Below are 22,403 nucleotides of genomic sequence, written 5' to 3'. Positions count from 1 at the left end.
GGCAAACAGTAGTCTATTGTTAACATTTCGAAAAGTTTAGAGCAGTTAATTTAAATATACCTATGTCTGTAATTTCTAACGTCATTTTAATTACTAGTTGTTGTTGTTGTTGTAGCAGCATAAACATTCCCCATACTTACATACGGGGAATACTGCTGGAGTGACAGTCCTTGGCCGGATATAAATCCGGGTCGTTTCGGTAACGTAGGACCGACTGTCGTGGAAACGGCTAGTCTTAAAGGTTGGAGTGACAGACGCGTGGGTCTGCGTGTAAACACAGAGAAAAAGATGTATATGCGCTTCCCAAAGAAACTGAGTGATGATGCACACATTGAAATTGATGGTGAATGCATTCAGAGTGTTGACAAATTTAAATATTTAGGTCCCTTCATCAGCAGTAATTCTGACACTTCCGTGGTAATAAATGACCGAGTAAACGCGGCAAAGCCTTTACACACATAAAATTATTTAAGTCTCGATTGCTATCAAAAGCTCAAAAGATGGCAATGTAAAGGGTTTTTCAATAAGGGCGGGTAGATGTTGAAATGGAATAAAATGGCATTTGCGGTGTGACACGTAGCGCCGTCCTGCTGGAACCACATGTCGTCTAGGTCCATATGGTTCCATATGGGCCATACGAAATTTGAAGGGCCACCACGTCTACCGAAAAATGGGCGCAATGCGCGCAACGTTTGCGTAAATGAGCACTCATTTTGATAATAAAGTTTTATCATTTGAACGTGCTGTTCTATCGTGTAATTTGCCATGAGTTGGCATAAACAACTGAATAATAAACAAAAGATTTGACAGAAATAATATAAAACAACTTGATCTTACCACGTTTACTTATAATCTGAGAGTTTCTCAATAATATACAGGGTCCGGCACTCGAAGTGTAACCAAATTCAGATCGCTCGCGCAGCTGATGCGCGGGCATCAGCTATCTGTTACTTGACTAAATAAAAAGTCCAGAGTATTGTTTACAAGCGCGCGGAAGCATTTTGCTGAGAGTAAACGTGAAAAAAGAAAATCAGTAATGGATTTCAAACGTAATAGTGTGGAAAATCATAACCAGCGATTGTTCGTGAGCTCGAGCACCTTAAGGGGTTATATACCTTGTGATCCCGAAAAAATGGACGATTGTCATAATTTTTTTTAAATATGTTTTAGAACTTTTATTCAAATAAGGCATATATCATACTGAAGGGTAACTCTCGAAGTATACATTTTGGTGTTTTTATTTTAAAAAATGTTACTATTTATCACGGTAGCGCATGAGCAGCCCAACTGAAATCAAAAAAATTAAATGATTATTGTAGAAAAATGTTTTTTAGGGAATCTGAATGGTTTATTTACCCAAAAAAAATCTTTTCTCGATACGAAAACCGCTTTGCACCAAAAAAACGATTTTTGAGGGGTTGTAAAATTAAAAAAAAATTAATTCCAGCCAACTATGCAAATATTTATAAAAAGTTAACCATTCAGATTCACGAGGTTGTAACTTCGAATAATTAATAAAAAGTTTATGCAAATCGGTCAAAAAGTTTTTGATAAATAATGATCACCGCGACGGTAATTTTCAAAAAACACGACTTTGAGATAATCGCGTCTAAAGTTTTGCGTGCTCTTCATTTATGGATAAGGTTGCGCGCTTCCACGGTCTGTAACTTTCGTTCTAGTGCTCCGATCTTTATGATTTTTTGAATTTATATTTTTAAGATGATGTACTTTGAGAATATGCCCTAAAAATTTTCTCGATTTTTTAGTCCAACACAAGGTATAGTATAACCCCTTAAAGTAAATAAAGTTTTTGTTTATCGCACGATTACTCATTACAATGACACTGGTAGTATCACGGAACGTCATAGATGTAGTCATCAAACGACTGCAACGTCACGTGAAATGGTTCAAAATGTGAAGAAGCGACTTGAGCGAAATCCCCGACGAAGTCCCAATCAAATGGCGAAAGAACTGAAAATATCGGACCGTAGCATCCGCCGCATACTGAAATTATTACTAACTATATAAAGAAAATTTAAGAGGAAGGAAAATCTAATTTAATTGTCCAATTGGTTGCTAATAATAAAAAGTTGGAGGAAATCCGTAAACGATGTTTACTGAGGTTGCAAAAAAATATGCAGCAATATGCATTGGAAATTCGATATTACATTTTATAATAAGTATTAAGAGGACACACGCTTCTGTTATATGAATAACTAGCAAACCCGCGAACTCCGTTTCGCCACCAGATGGCTTCGTTTTCTGCAACATTTCGTTTAGGGATTAAAAGATGAAAAAAAAAAATTATTTTTTTTTTGTTTTATATTTGAAAAGGAAAAATTGTATTTAATTTATCCGTTTCATTGGAGTGCTTTTGGCAAACCACATTTTTTGTTCTTTGGTATGACGTTAACACAAACAAAGCGGATGGTTTCCCAACTCGTGAACACGCAACATATAGCTGCCCATGTGAAAAGACTGATTTTCTAAATTTATCCCGCAAACACTAAGCGATTGGCTTTGCGACTTGTTAATTGTCATTGCGAACGCAAGGCGAACCGGAAATTGCAATCGTTTAAATTCAAACGGCAGATCAGTCGGAATCATTGGTATTCAAGAAATACATACATTTTCACCTGCGTAATTGCGTTAATAATGGTTGCCTCAATCAAATTCGGCATAAGTCTTTTCACTGCAAGTCGAGCACCGTTGCAAAGTCGCGGTGGATTTAAATTACGCAATATCATAATAACTGAACCAACTTTGAGTTGCAAGTTTTATGGTGCAAATCCTGGTAATTCCAGAGAGTTCAAAAACTCCGTTGGATAATTTACTACATCATGGGGATTTGTTATGGAATCAACGAATTTGAATGTGAAATTCAGTGCGTATACATCATTATTCTTTGCGGTGAGAATTGCTCGTTGACTTAACCAAGCATAATTTTGATAATTTTCACTAATGTTTGGGAAAACATTTTCAATAAGAGCTAACTGAGAGTCTACAAATCGGCAAAAGTCGTTGGTAAGAGTAATTAATCCAGCTGTCGCATCATCTGGGACTTTTCCATTTCCAACAGCTAACAATTGTTTGGAAAATTGTGGAGCACTTTGTTCATTTTGAAGTTGAACTCTCATATTAGTGGTTAGCGATAATGTTTTTACGTTATTCCACAAAATTGATGCCTTCAGGCAAGCATTCAATTTATCTGCAGGCGTTCCACGGGGAATTACTGGCAACGTCTGCCTGAAATCGTCTGCCAACAATATGATCAAGCCGCCAAAGTTGTTGTTATTTCGCCGAAGATCGTTCAGTACGAAGTTAGGTGCTTCAAGTGATTTCTGCAATGCAAACGCTAGGATGCAAGCAGTAATCAGTGTTGCAATCATATCGAAACGCTGCTCGATTCAAATCAGCACTTGATAATTATCTTCTTGTGCGTCGAAAATAATCTACTTCTTGAACTCTGTTATTCGCTCGACGAATTCGCATTGCCAACCGAGCCGTTTCACGGGCTGCCTCGCTTTGCTCTTGTGATTGAGAAGCACGACCCATACTAACGCGGCGTTCTTCACTGGCATTTCCTTGTGCTTCTTCAGTCGTTTCATTCGCAATGCTTCGTATCCTTCTTGCATTACGGCTTTGCCGGGAAAGATTCGATCGTCTTGGTCGCGGCATTGATAATGATGATTCAAAGAGAATACAAATTACTGTGATTATATATTTCTGACAAAATTTATATTATCAAACTTTCTAGTTAACCATAGACAAAATTACGTTTAGCTGTCATTTGCGTATTGTTATTCCATATCAGATGCGTTTTTTTTATACCACATTTTATACGGAAACGCTTTCGAATGGGATAAAAAGTATCCTACGTCCGTCTCCTTGTTCTAAGCTACCTCTCCACCTAGTTATAATCTAGGATTATTTTATAATCTCAGATTTTGGGAATGAAATTTTGTATGGGAAATCTCGCTTTTTAATTACGGATTGGGAGTTAAGAACGAAAAGGTAAATTATCTACCATACTTATATGTGAACATGTTATTACGGGTGGACAATTGTATCAGCAATTGGATTCTCTATGCTAGAAACCAGGATCATTAGAGCTAATATGGGTAATATGAACATAACTAAGAGGGCTTGTAGGGTACTCCACAAGGAGGAGTATTATCTCACTTCTTTAGTTATGTGTGATTAGCAAAATCTTAATAAAACTTAATAGAGGTAGGGTAAAAGTGATGGCGTACGCTGATAATGTGGTGTTAATGCCATCAGGACTATGTCCTAATACGATCAGTGCGATCATTCAAAGGGCGATAAGGGAGCTAACCTATTGGGCTACAGGCCATGTCCTAAGCTTAAATTCGCATAAAAAAAAACTTATGCTTTTTACCATCAGATACAAGGTTCCACATTTTACCTTACCAAATATTTACTTAATTTGTCAAAAAACACAACTGACTTTTGACTTAGTGCTAGAATAAACAACAAATTAAGTACAAATATTAATAAATAAAATGAGCTAAAACTAAAACATAACTTGATTAAAAAGAATATGATTATATTACCGAAATAAATTATGCAACAAAGAAAATAATTGATTTTTAGTTATTGTAAAATCTAACGATATGGTATTCAAGAGCAATAGGTGCATTGGATTCGAAATTCGTATTGAATATCTTGAGATAAAAAGAGTATGTGCTTCGTGAAGTCCTCGCCGTAATAAGAAAGTTAGTGCGTTGCAAAAGAAATCCACAATTAATGTCACCTTGAATTGAATTAAACACAAAAGTATGCGATAGAATAGACCTTTTGCCCTCAAGCAAAAGAACTCTCTCACTTGCACCTAGTGCAAAGTATATAGTGATAATTCTGCTCTTCAAACAAATCCGGAAATTACACATTGAAGAACGGGTAGGGAAAGCAGAAATTGCTTTGTGTGTCTGTTAATGTTGCTTTGAAGAAAATGGGGTCTTCAACGTAAGTATACATTATAGATGATAGATATAAGGCTACGGTTATACTATCGTTTCACGTAACTCGGTACTTGGCAAAATACAAAGGTCATCCTAAGCAATAACGGTCAGAGCAATCAGATCAGATGGAAGGTTCTGATACACGTTATTCCGATAGATCTGCATATCTAGAAGATGGCAACCATGAGTGCATTTAAGTTAAAAGAAATGGAAAGAAAAAACTTATGATCATGGCAGTCTATTATTGCGACGTACTCAGTACACCTCGGAGAGGACTGATTATATAATCCCGATGGTAATATTTAATAGGAATTTTGCCACTCTCTTTCCATCTCAGGTGGAATGGAGTAAGGGATCCTCACTAAACAACTTCGATACTACAGTCTATACAGATGGCTCTAAAATGGACTGGACTGTGGTGTTGGAGCAAGTATGTATTCTCCGTAGTATGTATTCATATTCTCATGCACTTTATACTTAAAAATCTGTACGTCTTCCTGACGCCTGCAGGGTCTTTCAGACGGAAGTACTAGCAATTGGGAAAGCTAGAGGAACAAAGTAGGAATAGCTTTACCACCTTGAGTGAAAAGCATAACGTAACGTTAGTATGGGCCTCCGGAAAGTAACGAAAGCAGATAAACTGGCAAGAGGGGGGGATCTGCGATAAAAAACGTGCTTGATCAATCGGTATTCACACCACTGGATGCAATCAAGAATAAAATTTCCCTAAAATATCTCTGGATCGCGGATTGTAGATGGATAGACCAGACCACATGCAGAAACAGGCATCTCCACAACACACATTGTCATAGTTGTAAGCAACCGGAGAAAAGGAAACAATCTTCCATTTCCTCAAGTCGGTAGCGAGGATGTGGCAACAAAATGGTGCGGAAGCGCTAGTTGGATTCCGGGTGAATCACTTCTTCACAAGTTTAAAACTGGCTAGGTGTTTGCTTTGAATATTAGATATATATATATATATATATATATAATATTCTTTGATACCCTTTCTTCATTTGCACTTTTCTTTACCGATTACGTACAGACCGACATTGTCATTTCGCCCAACAAAAAGGTTGTATTTAGAACCTTTTTTGTTACGCAAAATAAGTAACTGCTTTTGAGCGATTGTATTAGATACAAGAGTCGTAGGAATTTGAGTTAACGGAGCAAACGTAGAAATAAGATTTGAAGTAGACCTTGTAGCGAATGAATATCTTAAAAAAAATATATTAATTATATACCTTGACTTTGAAAATAGTTCTTTCATCTCGTTTCTTGGAGTCTCAGAAATAAAATTAAAAGTAGACCTTGCAGTGAATAAATATATTTAAAAAAATTGTATTAATATATGCCTTGACGTTTAAAATAGATCATTCATTTCGTTTGCTATTGTCAACAATTTGACAATGTCGGATTATTGCTTGTACTTACGTGCTAAACATTTTTTTATTTTATTGTTAACTTTTTATTTTCAGATATTTTTTGGTACAGTACAGTCTCGTATATATTTATCGGCTGATTTATTGGGTATCAATTGTCATACTGGCATGTCTTGCTTGTTACGGAAATCTGTACTCGATGAACTAGGTGGTTTGAAAACATTTGGTTGTTATCTAGCCGAAGATTTCTTTATCGCCAAAGCCATTCGAGACAAGGGATGGAAAATGCGCATAAGTAATCAACCGGCATTGCAAAATAGTGGAATTTGTGATGTAAACAGATTCCAAGAGCGCCTCAAACGTTGGGCGAAATTACGCGTAGCCATGGTACCGACAACAATACTGTTAGAGCCTCTCTCCGAGTGCATGGTATTAGGCGCCTTAGCCTCATGGTCTGCATCGTTACTATTTAATTGGGATCCATTAGTATTTTACTTAGTGCATATACTCGCGTGGTTTCTTTCAGATTGGATATTACTTTCTATTGTGCAGGTAAACGTAGCTTGCAATTGAATTACAGTGTGTATGCATACAATTATATATTCATTGTAGTATATGTATACCTAACAACATTTTTATTGCTTCACAGAATGGTTCATTGACATTTCATAAGTTTGAGTTCGTCATTGGTTGGCTTTTTAGAGAAATAAGCGGCCCTTACCTATTCCTTCATGCGCTTTGGAATCCAGCTATTAGATGGCGCAGACGAATTTATAAGCTTCAGTGGGGTGGAATCGCCTATGAGTTACCAACAAGCAATACGAATATGAGTACAAAACGTTTACTAGTATCATAGCATAAGTTGATGATGCCTAATTATCAGCATCTTAATTTTAATACGCAAAACAATAGTAATAGTACGAATATTTTTTTGTGTAAAATTAGGATCGCCTTTTTAGGAATTTTACATTGATATAAGGTATATTTTGGTTTAAATGTATATCTATATGTTGAATCGGAGTTTCTTTTAAGAAGTACCCTAGAAATATATAAATGTAAGTGAAAAAGAAGGAATGTATGAAGTATTATTGTAAGTAGTCTAGCTGTAAATTTTGTAATGCGTAAAATAATGACGTGTAACGTAAAAATCAATCTTAACAAATGCTAAATAGAAACAATGTTACAGTAAATATTATTAAATTCATAATATATCTTTGAGATGGCTGACAAGTTCGCAGCCCAAGGTACTTGAAGCATGAAAATTGTAGTTTTATTTTTTAATATTTTTTTGTTTTAACACATTCTCGCCGGAGACCGAATTTGTTATTCTCGGCATCTGGCGGCTCTGTTACTCCGAGATTGTTTTATCGGACGGCGCCGTTATAAACTATTTCTCTCTTTTTTATTCAGAAAACCGTTAAATTTGAAAAAGCCAGTGCTGAAAGGACCCAGTCTGTAGGGTGATTTGTAGGTTTGTAGAAATCCCGTAGCTTTTAAGGCATTCGCCGTAACCCGAGTGGTGTAAACGGGCACATCATCCTACAGAATTTACTTCCTGTACGAATGCCTTACCTCCCTGCCTCAGTAAATAAGAGTAGTACAGCAGTCGGATTCCGGCTTTAACTATCGCTATAACCCCATCGCCAAAAAATGTGAAATGATAATTTTAACAATGCTTACTATTTTTGCGATTCTATTTAATAAAGGCAAACCCTGGGATTCAGAGAGTTGTCAAATGTATCAGTTACGTGTTTGCTGGACATTGTGTTTAAATTGTAATTCGTTTATTTATGTATGGCTATGTATGTGTGTGTATATTTACATTTTAGATGTCGGCAGTCAATTAAATGTTTTTGATATTGACAACCTGCAAAACAGTATTGCGATGTTTCAACAGGAAAGCAAGAAAAGAGAAAAAGAGGAAAGCAAGAAAAGAGAAAACACTGCCGAATTATTACAGCTCGAACACACCCTTGTGTTGGTTAGTGCTTGCACTTAAACACTTCAGCTGAAACAAATCCAAATTTAAGCTACAATGGAAATGTTTTATTAAAAAAGCATTTTTAAAAAACTCCATTTCTGGTTAAATTTATTAGCAGATTTTAGAGATGAGCCACATATAATAGATAAAGTGGATGAACTCTTTTTGACCGATCATCTAACTAAAACTGCGATTTCAGAGATTCCTCTATCGCTGAAAGTCTCCATTCTTTTGCTTAATAAAGTGTAAAATTGGTGAGGAGAAAGAAGATTTTAAGCTAAACAGTTGAATCAACAAATCAGAGGAAATACTTATATTTTTGTTTGTGTAGGATACCAAATATACAAAACGATGTGTGTCTAGTGGGAAAATAGCAACGGTAGAAAATTGACAAAAAATACAAATTGAGATTGATGCAATACTTGGAGAAGCACAGGGAGTTCGCCCACGATAGTTGTAGAAGAAAAACTGTTAAACTTCACTTTTAGAGGTTTGTCAATAACATTACAGTATACAGTTTGCTACTTCAGTTTAGCGAAATGGGAAAAGAGCATGGGTAAACATGAGGTAAATATATTTCAAATTATTGATCGTCTAGTCCGTTCTAAACATATATTTCGAATATAGATACAATCAAAGTCAAGCAAAAGTCGCAAGACTTCAGATATGCTGTGGAGGGAAGCGATATCAGCTCACCAATTATTGGCCAAAAATCGAGAGGCCTGGATGACTGCGTAATGACCACAGTGGCAGTTGTCAATCAAAAAAGAAGTTGGCGAGGTACTGCTGAGCGTTCCCACGACAGTCGGTTCTACGTAACCGGAACGACCCGGATTTATATCCGGCCAAGGACTGTTACTTCAGCAGCATTCCTCGTATATGTATGGGGAATATTTATGCTGCTACAACAACAATAGGTAGTGCTGAGTTAAGAAAATTTTGTTCAAATATTTTATTTATGGGTTGGTGCGTGACTACCACTCGGATTTCACAGAGAGAAGGTAGGTTCGAATCTCGGTGAAACACCAAATTAAGAAAAACATTTTTCTAATAGAGGTCGCCCCTCGGCAGGCAATGGCAAACCTCCGAGTGTATTTCTGCCATGAAAAAGCTCCTCATAAAAATATCTGGCGTTCGGAGTCGGTCGTTCCATTTGTGGAACAACATCAAGACGCACACCACAAATAGGAGGAGGAGCTCGGCCAAACACCCAAAAAGGGTGTACGCGCCAATTATATATATATATATATATATCTATTTTCCTGCTCTTCGATATTCGTTTTTTATTTTTATTTCCTGCATTTATACAAGCGCGAAGGATAGAAAATCGTAATAATATAGTAATTTGTAATTAAAGAAAAGTTGCGGTGCTGTAAGTGCGGCGGCATTGTTTCGCACTGCGACCGACCTTCATAAGATACGGTTAGGGAAAGAAAATGTAACGTTTACCTTTCTTTATAATGTATTATTTTCTCCAGGTCTCCGCTGGGGAACCGCAAGTAACGTCACCTGTTACTCCAGAGGACTCACTGCCAAGTCAGCGACGTATACCGAAGAGTAAAGTCTGCAATCCAGAAGAGACAAACTCCAAAATGGTACGCCTGGAAGAACGAAGATTTATATTGGCGGAAAAAAATCTAAGCACTGAAGGAAAGGAATGCTATCGACGATAGAAATGCTGATGCCTTGGAGATATAATAATAATAAATATAATAACTTAATATTGTCAAATATTTTAAATAAATTATATAATTCATTATATTATATGTCATTAAGTGCGGACGTCAGTATGTCAGTGAGTGCGGACGTGTTTTTATTTGCTCCACAGTTTTCGTGCTTACTAAGCTGTAATTGTATAATTGAACAGTTAATAATTGGAAAATTTGCGATTATGAAGCAGTGACTCTTTCTTAAAAAATATATAGCTATTTAATAAAATCATCAAGCCCTGTTTATGTGGACTAAAAGTTGATTGCAACCAAGCTAAATTTCAATGTGCCCTTTTTGTAATCAGTTCTAATCAAAAATTCTTTTTTATAAATTGTGCTGCTATCCGTCAGAGGTCTATCCGCTCTCCTCCTCCGTCAGCTTGGGACGATCATAGCGTAATATTTACCGATATGTCGTCAACAAATACGTCCGCATCACCAAATTTGAATGCGAACATTTCACCGTATCAACAAGTGCCAGAACCAGTATCAGAAAGGAAATCTGAAATCAGCCTACAAAGAGTTCTGACAGAAAACGCTGCTCTTCGATTCGAGAATGCTCGTGCCATGGATGCAATTAGTTATCTTCAAGCTGATAAGTAGTTATTGCCTTAAATGCGACATTAAAGAAATGCGAAAACATGTAACTGATGTTGTGTCCTCCGCCCTTGTGAAACTAAGTGCTGAGGTGAAAGACCTGCATGTTTGTATTCTAGGTTGTGAGTGTCAAGCAAAATTGCGAAACCAAACCAAAAATGCGAAAATGAAAGTAAAGAAACGAGAGCCTCTGATCCTTATTATGATTGAATGTTATCTTCGACTGTAGTCGAAAGTGCTGATCAAACGAATTTTCATTTGGTAGTGCTGATCGAACGAATTTTCATCTTGAGATAAAAAGAGTATAAGCTTCGTGAAGTCCTCGCCGGAATAAGAAAGTTAATGCGTTGCAAAAGAAATCCACAATTAATGTCACCTTTAATTAAGTTAAACACAAAAGTATGCGATAGAATAGACCTTTTGCCCTCAAGCAAAAACTCTCTCACTTGCACCTAGTGCAAAGTATATAGTGATAATTCTGCTCTTCAAACAAAGCAGGAAATTAAACATTGAAGAACGGGTAGGGAAAGCAGAAATTGCTTTGTGTGTCTGTAAATGTTGCTTTGAAGAAATGGGGTCTTCAACGTAAGTATACATTATAGATCAGTGGTCGCCAGCCTTTTCAATGTGTTGAGCTACTTTCAAGATTTTGAAACAAGCAGCGAGCTACTTGCACAAGCCAACATAAATTAAATAATACACAGTTATATTCGACATACAATTCATGTATTTATTTTCTATATATAATAAACTTATGACTTATAGTGCTTATACTTATGCATAACTACATCCATGTTCACACCTATCAATCGTAACAAAATTTTTTGCAGACATTCTGACTCATCGATAATTTTTTTAATATTTGCAGTATAATTTGATACAGTCATTCGAATACAGTTATCCAAATGTATATCTGTAAGCCGATTGCGGTATTTATTTTTAATAAATTTCATATTGGAAATAGAAGATTCACACAAATAAGTTGAACTGAATAACGCTTTCACTTTCAACGCAACATGACATAAAACTGAATACTTATCTTTACTTACTAAAGTCCATATACATTTTGTATTTGAACCTAAAGATTTTAAAGCCAAGTCACATTGAAAAGCAATCAGTTCCATTTCTGTCACAGCAATGTCTTCGCCAAAGTTGTTCATAACACAAGTTGCAAACTGTTGTATATCAATGTCCATGAAGGGTGAAACAACAAATTGCGTCACTAAAGCAATTTTGCTGAAATCCTTGAAACGATTTTTGAAGTTTTCCTTCAAGTTAGAAACTATTTCCATATGATATTTACTGTCATAGGGCTCTAATAGATTTTTGGATATCTTTTCGGAAAAAATAGGAAAATGCTTAATATCGCGGTTTTTTAGGTTTTGTTCCCAAAATTCAAGCTTTGTAATAAATGCATTTATATCAGAAATCATTTCCGCTAATTCTTTATCCCTGCCTTGAAGCTGCAAGTTAAGCTCATTTAATTTCTCTGTAATGTCCACAAGAAAACCAAAATCTCTGAGCCAAGTCGAATTTTCCAGTTCAAGAATCGATTCATCGCGTTCTTTGAAAAATTGGACTACAGCAGGCAGGACATCAATGAAACGTTTGAGCACTCGTCCTCTGCTTAACCATCGCACTTCAGAGTGAAGAAGTAGCTCTCCGTATTGACAGTCAATTTTATCAGCCAAGGTTTTAAATAATCTTCTTTGTAACGCTTGAGCTCTAATCTTGTTCACAATTTTCACCACCAGCTTCATAACGTTGTTCAAGTTTAGAAAATTTCCACATAATGCTTGCTGATGTATAATACAGTGGTAACTAAGAAATTGTGGAAAACGTTCATCCTTATGACATAGCGCCACGAGCCCCTTATCACAACCCACCATAGCTGGAGCACCGTCAGTTGTCAGGCCTACCATTTTTGATATTGGAATTTTCTCAGAAGAGATGAGATTTTTTAAGTGAGAAAACAGCTCTAGCCCAGTAGTATGTCCTTTGAGTGGAATAAACTTCAAAAGATCTTCTTTAATTGTAAAATTACTAAAAGCCATCCTGACAAATATGGCCATCTGTGAGGTATCAACTACATCTGTTGATTCATCCAGTTGCAGTGAAAAATAAATACAGTTATCTAAGTCACTTCTTAACTGTAAAAAAATATCATTGCTCATTACTTCTACTCGCCTCATCACTATATTAGCAGAAAGTTGCATAGATTTTATAGCAGACACTATTTCGTCTTTATTTCTAAAGTTGGCGAATAAAGAATCTGCAGCTTCCAAAAATGCTTGTTTTATGATTTCCCCGTCTTCATAAGGTTTTTTCTTTTGTGCAATTATCTGGGAAACACGATAAGATGCTTCAGTTGCAGCCTTATTTTTGTCGATTGTTTTCAAAAATATTGACTGTTGTCCAATTAACTGGATTTTTAAATGTTTCAGTTTTTCTTTTCTGGTGGCAGAATTTAACGGGAATGCCTTTTTAAAAATCGAATGTACAGTTTTATGATGCCTCTCAATATTTCCTTTTTTAGGAACTGATACAGATGTATTACATAACAAACAAACACTTTTGCCTTTAACTTCTGTGAAGAAGTATTGTTCTTCCCATTCCGAATGGAAATGGTATGTCTTCGCCTTCTTACTATGTCTTCGCCTTCTTACTTGCCATAATGTTTCGAACTCTAACCCAACCGCTGCACGCAGAACGTTGATAATGCCGTTCAGTATTAAACTGAGCGCAAGGTCGACGTGCATTGCGTATATATAAAGCCAAAAATTTCTCGAACACGCTAATCGGTTCCAGCCGATCCTAGAACGGAGACACGACTTCGCCTCGTGTTTGTCGGTGCGAAATCGCTTACCGCAGTGTTGCCGCTGTTTATCTATTTATTATGAAAATTTCTGAAATTTGCTAATACTGATATGATTTTCAGACTTTTGGATTTTTTGCAACGTGAGCAGCTCGAGCTACCAGAATTGCCTTTGCGAGCTACCGGTAGCTCGTGATCGACGATAGATATAAGGCTACGGTTATACTATCGTTTCCTGTAACTCGGTACTTGGCAAAATACAAAGGTCATCCTATGCAATAACGGTCAGAGCAATCAGATCAGATGGAAGGTTCTGATACACGTTATTCCGATAGATCTGCATATCTAGAAGATGGCAACCATGAGTGCATTTAAGTTAAATGAAGTTGAAAGAAAAAACTTATGATCATGGCAGTCTATTATTGCGACATACTCAGTACACCTCGGAGAGGACTGATTACATAATCCCGATGGTAATATTTAATAGGAATTTTGCCACTCTCTTCCCATCTCAGGAGGAATGGAGTAAGGGATCCTCACTAAACAACTTCGGTACTACAATCTATACAGATGGCTCTAAAATGGACTGGACTGTGGTGTTGGAGCAAGTATGTACTCTCTGTAGTATGTATTCATATTCTCATGCACTTTATACTTAAAAATCTGTACGTCTTCCTGACGCCTGCAGGGTCTTTCAGACGGAAGTACTAGCAATTGGGAAAGCTAGAGGAACAAAGTAGGAATAGCTTTACCACCTTGAGTGAAAAGCATAACGTAACGTTAGTATGGGCCTCCGGAAAGTAACGAAAGCAGATAAACTGGCAAGAGGGGGGGATCTGCGATAAAAAACGTGCTTGATCAATCGGTATTCACACCACTGGATGCAATCAAGAATAAAATTTCCCTAAAATATCTCTGGATCGCGGATTGTAGATGGATAGACCAGACCACATGCAGAAACAGGCATCTCCACAACACACATTGTCATAGTTGTAAGCAACCGGGGAAAAGGAAACAATCTTCCATTTCCTCAAGTCGGTAGCGAGGATGTGGCAACAAAATGGTGCGGAAGCGCTAGTTGGATTCCGGGTGAATCACTTCTTCACAAGTTTAAAACTGGCTAGGTGTTTGCTTTGAATATTAGATATATCTTATATATAAAATAAAGTCAACTTTTTGTGTGTGTTCGCTAACCGGCCGTGTCTTTGCACCGAATTAAACCAAACTTACACACATTGTTAAGTAGGTATTGAAGATGGTTTACGTATAGTTTGGATGCCTATTGGTGGATAGGGCTCGAGATATAGGTCAAAACGTGGACCCGGGTAACCTTCGGATGTGTATGTACAATATGGATATCAAATGGAAGCTGTTGGTGAATGCTTTAGTTCAGAGTATTTTTCATGCCGCTCCGTGACTAGGGTCTAGAGATAGAGACCAAAACGTGGAGCCTAGAATGTGTTTGTACAATATCGATATCAAATTAAAGCTGTTGATGAATGCTTTAGTACAGAGTATTTTTCATGCCGCTCCGTGACTGGGGTCTCGAGATATAGGTCAAAACGTGCACCCGGGTAACCCTCGGATGTGTATGTACAATATGGGTATCAAATGGAAGCTGTTGGTGAATGCTTTAGTTCAGAGTATTTTTTATGCCGCTCCGTGACTAGGGTCTAGAGATAGAGACCAAAACGTGGAGCCTAGAATGTGTTTGTACAATATGGATATCAAATGGAAGCTGTTGGTGAATGCTTTAGTACAGAGTATTTTTCATGCCGCTCCGTGACTGGGGTCTCGAGATATAGGTCAAAACGTGGACCCGGGTAACCTTCGGATGTGTATGTACAATATGGGTATCAAATGGAAGCTGTTGGTGAATGCTTTAGTTCAGAGTATTTTTCATGCCGCTCCGTGACTAGGGTCTCGAGATAGAGACCAAAACGTGGACCCGCCGTGTCTTTGCACCGAATTAAACCAAACTTACACACTTTGTTAAGAAGGTATTGAAGACGGTTTCCGTATAGTTTGGATACCTATTGGTGGATAGGGTTCGAGATATAGGTCAAAACGTGGACCCGGGTAACCCTCGGATGTGTATGTACAATATGGGTATCAAATGGAAGCTGTTGGTGAATGTTTTAGTTCAGAGTATTTTTCATGCCGCTCCGTGACTAGGGTCTAGAGATAGAGACAAAAACGTGGAGCTTAGAATGTGTTTGTACAATAGGGATATCAAATTAAAGCTGTTGGTGAATGCTTTAGTACAGAGTATTTTTCATGCCGCTCCGTGACTGGGGTCTCGAGATATAGGTCAAAACGTGGACCCGGGTAACCTTCGGATGTGTATGTACAATATGGGTATCAAATGGAAACTGTTGGTGAATGCTTTAGTTCAGAGTATTTTTCATGCCGCTCCGTGACTAGGGTCTCGAGATAGAGACCAAAACGTGGACCCTAGAATGTGTTTGTACAATATGGATATCAAATGGAAGCTGTTGGTGAATGCTTTAGTACAGAGTATTTTTCATGCCGCTCCGTGACTGGGGTCTCGAGATAGAGGTCAAAACGTGGACCCGGGTAACCTTTGGTTGCGTATGTACAAGATGGGTATCAAATGGAAGCTGTTGGTGAATGCTTTAGTTCAGAATATTTTTCATACCGCTCCGTGACTAGGGTCTCGAGATAGAGACCAAAACGTGGACTCTAGAATGTGTTTGTACAATATGGATATCAAATGGAAGCTGTTGGTGAATGCTTTAGTACAGAGTATTTTTCATGCCGCTCCGTGACTGGGGTCTCGAGATAGAGGTCAAAACGTGGACCCGGGTAACCTTTGGTCGTGTGATGTACAATATGGGTATCAAATGATAGCTGTTGATAAGTGCTTTAATACGGGGTAACTTGACTGATTTTCAATTTATATTTTATATTTACTCAAAAACAAATAGAAAAACAAAAACTATTGTTTATGCCAAAGCGCTTGAATAAAGAATAAAGAAATAAATAATATGAAAACCATATATTTTCTGTTCTAAACCATATCTATTCTATTTTAGTGTGCCCAGCGAAGCGGGCCGGGTTTGCTAGTATATATATATATATAATATTCTTTGATACCCTTTCTTCATTTGCACTTTTCTTTACCGATTACGTACAGACCGACATTGTCATTTCGCCCAACAAAAAGGTTGTATTTAGAACCTTTTTTGTTACGCAAAATAAGTAACTGCTTTTGAGCGATTGTATTAGATACAAGAGTCGTAGGAATTTGAGTTAACGGAGCAAACGTAGAAATAAGATTTGAAGTAGACCTTGTAGCGAATGAATATCTTAAAAAAATATATTAATTATATACCTTGACTTTGAAAATAGTTCTTTCATCTCGTTTCTTGGAGTCTCAGAAATAAAATTAAAAGTAGACCTTGCAGTGAATAAATATATTTAAAAAAATTGTATTAATATATGCCTTGACGTTTAAAATAGACCATTCATTTCGTTTGCTATTGTCAACAATTTGACAATGTCGGATTATTGCTTGTACTTACGTGCTAAACATTTTTTTATTTTATTGTTAACTTTTTATTTTCAGATATTTTTTGGTACAGTACAGTCTCGTATATATTTATCGGCTGATTTATTGGGTATCAATTGTCATACTGGCATGTCTTGCTTGTTACGGAAATCTGTACTCGATGAACTAGGTGGTTTGAAAACATTTGGTTGTTATCTAGCCGAAGATTTCTTTATCGCCAAAGCCATTCGAGACAAGGGATGGAAAATGCGCATAAGTAATCAACCGGCATTGCAAAATAGTGGAATTTGTGATGTAAACAGATTCCAAGAGCGCCTCAAACGTTGGGCGAAATTACGCGTAGCCATGGTACCGACAACAATACTGTTAGAGCCTCTCTCCGAGTGCATGGTATTAGGCGCCTTAGCCTCATGGTCTGCATCGTTACTATTTAATTGGGATCCATTAGTATTTTACTTAGTGCATATACTCGCGTGGTTTCTTTCAGATTGGATATTACTTTCTATTGTGCAGGTAAACGTAGCTTGCAATTGAATTACAGTGTGTATGCATACAATTATATATTCATTGTAGTATATGTATACCTAACAACATTTTTATTGCTTCACAGAATGGTTCATTGACATTTCATAAGTTTGAGTTCGTCATTGGTTGGCTTTTTAGAGAAATAAGCGGCCCTTACCTATTCCTTCATGCGCTTTGGAATCCAGCTATTAGATGGCGCAGACGAATTTATAAGCTTCAGTGGGGTGGAATCGCCTATGAGTTACCAACAAGCAATACGAATATGAGTACAAAACGTTTACTAGTATCATAGCATAAGTTGATGATGCCTAATTATCAGCATCTTAATTTTAATACGCAAAACAATAGTAATAGTACGAATATTTTTTTGTGTAAAATTAGGATCGCCTTTTTAGGAATTTTACATTGATATAAGGTATATTTTGGTTTAAATGTATATCTATATGTTGAATCGGAGTTTCTTTTAAGAAGTACCCTAGAAATATATAAATGTAAGTGAAAAAGAAGGAATGTATGAAGTATTATTGTAAGTAGTCTAGCTGTAAATTTTGTAATGCGTAAAATAATGACGTGTAACGTAAAAATCAATCTTAACAAATGCTAAATAGAAACAATGTTACAGTAAATATTATTAAATTCATAATATATCTTTGAGATGGCTGACAAGTTCGCAGCCCAAGGCACTTGAAGCATGAAAATTGTAGTTTTATTTTTTAATATTTTTTTGTTTTAACACATTCTCGCCGGAGACCGAATTTGTTATTCTCGGCATCTGGCGGCTCTGTTACTCCGAGATTGTTTTATCGGACGGCGCCGTTATAAACTATTTCTCTCTTTTTTATTCAGAAAACCGTTAAATTTGAAAAAGCCAGTGCTGAAAGGACCCAGTCTGTAGGGTGATTTGTAGGTTTGTAGAAATCCCGTAGCTTTTAAGGCATTCGCCGTAACCCGAGTGGTGTAAACGGGCACATCATCCTACAGAATTTACTTCCTGTACGAATGCCTTACCTCCCTGCCTCAGTAAATAAGAGTAGTACAGCAGTCGGATTCCGGCTTTAACTATCGCTATAACCCCATCGCCAAAAAATGTGAAATGATAATTTTAACAATGCTTACTATTTTTGCGATTCTATTTAATAAAGGCAAACCCTGGGATTCAGAGAGTTGTCAAATGTATCAGTTACGTGTTTGCTGGACATTGTGTTTAAATTGTAATTCGTTTATTTATGTATGGCTATGTATGTGTGTGTATATTTACATTTTAGATGTCGGCAGTCAATTAAATGTTTTTGATATTGACAACCTGCAAAACAGTATTGCGATGTTTCAACAGGAAAGCAAGAAAAGAGAAAAAGAGGAAAGCAAGAAAAGAGAAAACACTGCCGAATTATTACAGCTCGAACACACCCTTGTGTTGGTTAGTGCTTGCACTTAAACACTTCAGCTGAAACAAATCCAAATTTAAGCTACAATGGAAATGTTTTATTAAAAAAGCATTTTTAAAAAACTCCATTTCTGGTTAAATTTATTAGCAGATTTTAGAGATGATCCACATATAATAGATAAAGTGGATGAACTCTTTTTGACCGATCATCTAACTAAAACTGCGATTTCAGAGATTCCTCTATCGCTGAAAGTCTCCATTCTTTTGCTTAATAAAGTGTAAAATTGGTGAGGAGAAAGAAGATTTTAAGCTAAACAGTTGAATCAACAAATCAGAGGAAATACTTATATTTTTGTTTGTGTAGGATACCAAATATACAAAACAATGTGTGTCTAGTGGGAAAATAGCAACGGTAGAAAATTGACAAAAAATACAAATTGAGATTGATGCAATACTTGGAGAAGCACAGGGAGTTCGCCCACGATAGTTGTAGAAGAAAAACTGTTAAACTTCACTTTTAGAGGTTTGTCAATAACATTACAGTATACAGTTTGCTACTTCAGTTTAGCGAAATGGGAAAAGAGCATGGGTAAACATGAGGTAAATATATTTCAAATTATTGATCGTCTAGTCCGTTCTAAACATATATTTCGAATATAGATACAATCAAAGTCAAGCAAAAGTCGCAAGACTTCAGATATGCTGTGGAGGGAAGCGATATCAGCTCACCAATTATTGGCCAAAAATCGAGAGGCCTGGATGACTGCGTAATGACCACAGTGGCAGTTGTCAATCAAAAAAGAAGTTGGCGAGGTACTGCTGAGCGTTCCCACGACAGTCGGTTCTACGTAACCGGAACGACCCGGATTTATATCCGGCCAAGGACTGTTACTTCAGCAGCATTCCTCGTATATGTATGGGGAATATTTATGCTGCTACAACAACAATAGGTAGTGCTGAGTTAAGAAAATTTTGTTCAAATATTTTATTTATGGGTTGGTGCGTGACTACCACTCGGATTTCACAGAGAGAAGGTAGGTTCGAATCTCGGTGAAACACCAAATTAAGAAAAACATTTTTCTAATAGAGGTCGCCCCTCGGCAGGCAATGGCAAACCTCCGAGTGTATTTCTGCCATGAAAAAGCTCCTCATAAAAATATCTGGCGTTCGGAGTCGGTCGTTCCATTTGTGGAACAACATCAAGACGCACACCACAAATAGGAGGAGGAGCTCGGCCAAACACCCAAAAAGGGTGTACGCGCCAATTATATATATATATATATATATCTATTTTCCTGCTCTTCGATATTCGTTTTTTATTTTTATTTCCTGCATTTATACAAGCGCGAAGGATAGAAAATCGTAATAATATAGTAATTTGTAATTAAAGAAAAGTTGCGGTGCTGTAAGTGCGGCGGCATTGTTTCGCACTGCGACCGACCTTCATAAGATACGGTTAGGGAAAGAAAATGTAACGTTTACCTTTCTTTATAATGTATTATTTTCTCCAGGTCTCCGCTGGGGAACCGCAAGTAACGTCACCTGTTACTCCAGAGGACTCACTGCCAAGTCAGCGACGTATACCGAAGAGTAAAGTCTGCAATCCAGAAGAGACAAACTCCAAAATGGTACGCCTGGAAGAACGAAGATTTATATTGGCGGAAAAAAATCTAAGCACTGAAGGAAAGGAATGCTATCGACGATAGAAATGCTGATGCCTTGGAGATATAATAATAATAAATATAATAACTTAATATTGTCAAATATTTTAAATAAATTATATAATTCATTATATTATATGTCATTAAGTGCGGACGTCAGTATGTCAGTGAGTGCGGACGTGTTTTTATTTGCTCCACAGTTTTCGTGCTTACTAAGCTGTAATTGTATAATTGAACAGTTAATAATTGGAAAATTTGCGATTATGAAGCAGTGACTCTTTCTTAAAAAATATATAGCTATTTAATAAAATCATCAAGCCCTGTTTATGTGGACTAAAAGTTGATTGCAACCAAGCTAAATTTCAATGTGCCCTTTTTGTAATCAGTTCTAATCAAAAATTCTTTTTTATAAATTGTGCTGCTATCCGTCAGAGGTCTATCCGCTCTCCTCCTCCGTCAGCTTGGGACGATCATAGCGTAATATTTACCGATATGTCGTCAACAAATACGTCCGCATCACCAAATTTGAATGCGAACATTTCACCGTATCAACAAGTGCCAGAACCAGTATCAGAAAGGAAATCTGAAATCAGCCTACAAAGAGTTCTGACAGAAAACGCTGCTCTTCGATTCGAGAATGCTCGTGCCATGGATGCAATTAGTTATCTTCAAGCTGATAAGTAGTTATTGCCTTAAATTCGACATTAAAGAAATGCGAAAACATGTAACTGATGTTGTGTCCTCCGCCCTTGTGAAACTAAGTGCTGAGGTGAAAGACCTGCATGTTTGTATTCTAGGTTGTGAGTGTCAAGCAAAATTGCGAAACCAAACCAAAAATGCGAAAATGAAAGTAAAGAAACGAGAGCCTCTGATCCTTATTATGATTGAATGTTATCTTCGACTGTAGTCGAAAGTGCTGATCAAACGAATTTTCATTTGGTAGTGCTGACCGAACGAATTTTCATCTTGAGATAAAAAGAGTATAAGCTTCGTGAAGTCCTCGCCGGAATAAGAAAGTTAATGCGTTGCAAAAGAAATCCACAATTAATGTCACCTTTAATTAAGTTAAACACAAAAGTATGCGATAGAATAGACCTTTTGCCCTCAAGCAAAAACTCTCTCACTTGCACCTAGTGCAAAGTATATAGTGATAATTCTGCTCTTCAAACAAAGCAGGAAATTAAACATTGAAGAACGGGTAGGGAAAGCAGAAATTGCTTTGTGTGTCTGTAAATGTTGCTTTGAAGAAATGGGGTCTTCAACGTAAGTATACATTATAGATCAGTGGTCGCCAGCCTTTTCAATGTGTTGAGCTACTTTCAAGATTTTGAAATAAACAGCGAGCTACTTGCACAAGCCAACATAAATTAAATAATACACAGTTATATTCGACATACAATTCATGTATTTATTTTCTATATATAATAAACTTATGACTTATAGTGCTTATACTTATGCATAACTACATCCATGTTCACACCTATCAATCGTAACAAAATTTTTTGCAGACATTCTGACTCATCGATAACTTTTTTAATATTTGCAGTATAATTTGATACAGTCATTCGAATACAGTTATCCAAATGTATATCTGTAAGCCGATTGCGGTATTTATTTTTAATAAATTTCATATTGGAAATAGAAGATTCACACAAATAAGTTGAACTGAATAACGCTTTCACTTTCAACGCAACATGACATAAAACTGAATACTTATCTTTACTTACTAAAGTCCATATACATTTTGTATTTGAACCTAAAGATTTTAAAGCCAAGTCACATTGAAAAGCAATCAGTTCCATTTCTGTCACAGCAATGTCTTCGCCAAAGTTGTT

The 22,403-nt window shown here is 36.7% G+C and overlaps 2 protein-coding genes across 5 annotated transcripts in view; both read left to right on the top strand.

The window, feature by feature from the left end:
- The window catches only part of LOC128870458 (ceramide glucosyltransferase-like), a 134,970-nt gene extending 127,344 nt beyond the window's left edge, over positions 1-7,626 (top strand). For 3 of the 4 annotated variants that reach the window (XM_054113125.1, XM_054113124.1, XM_054113123.1), the window contains exons 6-7: positions 6,461-6,916; positions 7,014-7,626. In XM_054113125.1, the coding sequence (XP_053969100.1) occupies positions 6,461-6,916; positions 7,014-7,220 (663 nt within the window). In that variant the 3' untranslated portion in view covers positions 7,221-7,626. Of the gene's footprint in view, positions 1-6,460; positions 6,944-7,013 lie in introns of all 4 variants that reach the window. The other variant, XM_054113126.1, reaches the window with a different exon arrangement.
- Positions 7,627-16,971: 9,345 nt separating this feature from the next.
- Positions 16,972-18,149, top strand: LOC128869488 (ceramide glucosyltransferase-B-like). Its single transcript, XM_054112059.1, has 2 exons — positions 16,972-17,511; positions 17,609-18,149. The coding sequence occupies exons 1-2, from the start codon at positions 16,987-16,989 to the stop codon at positions 17,813-17,815; spliced, it is 732 nt and encodes a 243-aa protein (XP_053968034.1). The 5' UTR covers positions 16,972-16,986; the 3' UTR covers positions 17,816-18,149.
- The last annotated feature ends 4,254 nt before the right edge of the window (positions 18,150-22,403 follow it).

Source organism: Anastrepha ludens, chromosome X, assembly GCF_028408465.1.
Source record: "Anastrepha ludens isolate Willacy chromosome X, idAnaLude1.1, whole genome shotgun sequence".
Classification (NCBI taxonomy): Eukaryota; Metazoa; Arthropoda; class Insecta; order Diptera; family Tephritidae; genus Anastrepha; species Anastrepha ludens.
This window is presented reverse-complemented; position numbering and strand designations above follow the sequence as displayed.

What these genes read in the sequence shown, in the direction of transcription:
- LOC128869488 (XM_054112059.1), top strand. Translation starts at nt 16,987, where the DNA reads ATGTCGGATTATTGCTTGTACTTACGTGCTAAACATTTTTTTATTTTA. An exon ending in TATTACTTTCTATTGTGCAG is followed by an intron (nt 17,512 to 17,608) that starts GTAAACGTAGCT and finishes ATTGCTTCACAG; the next exon opens with AATGGTTCATTGACATTTCA.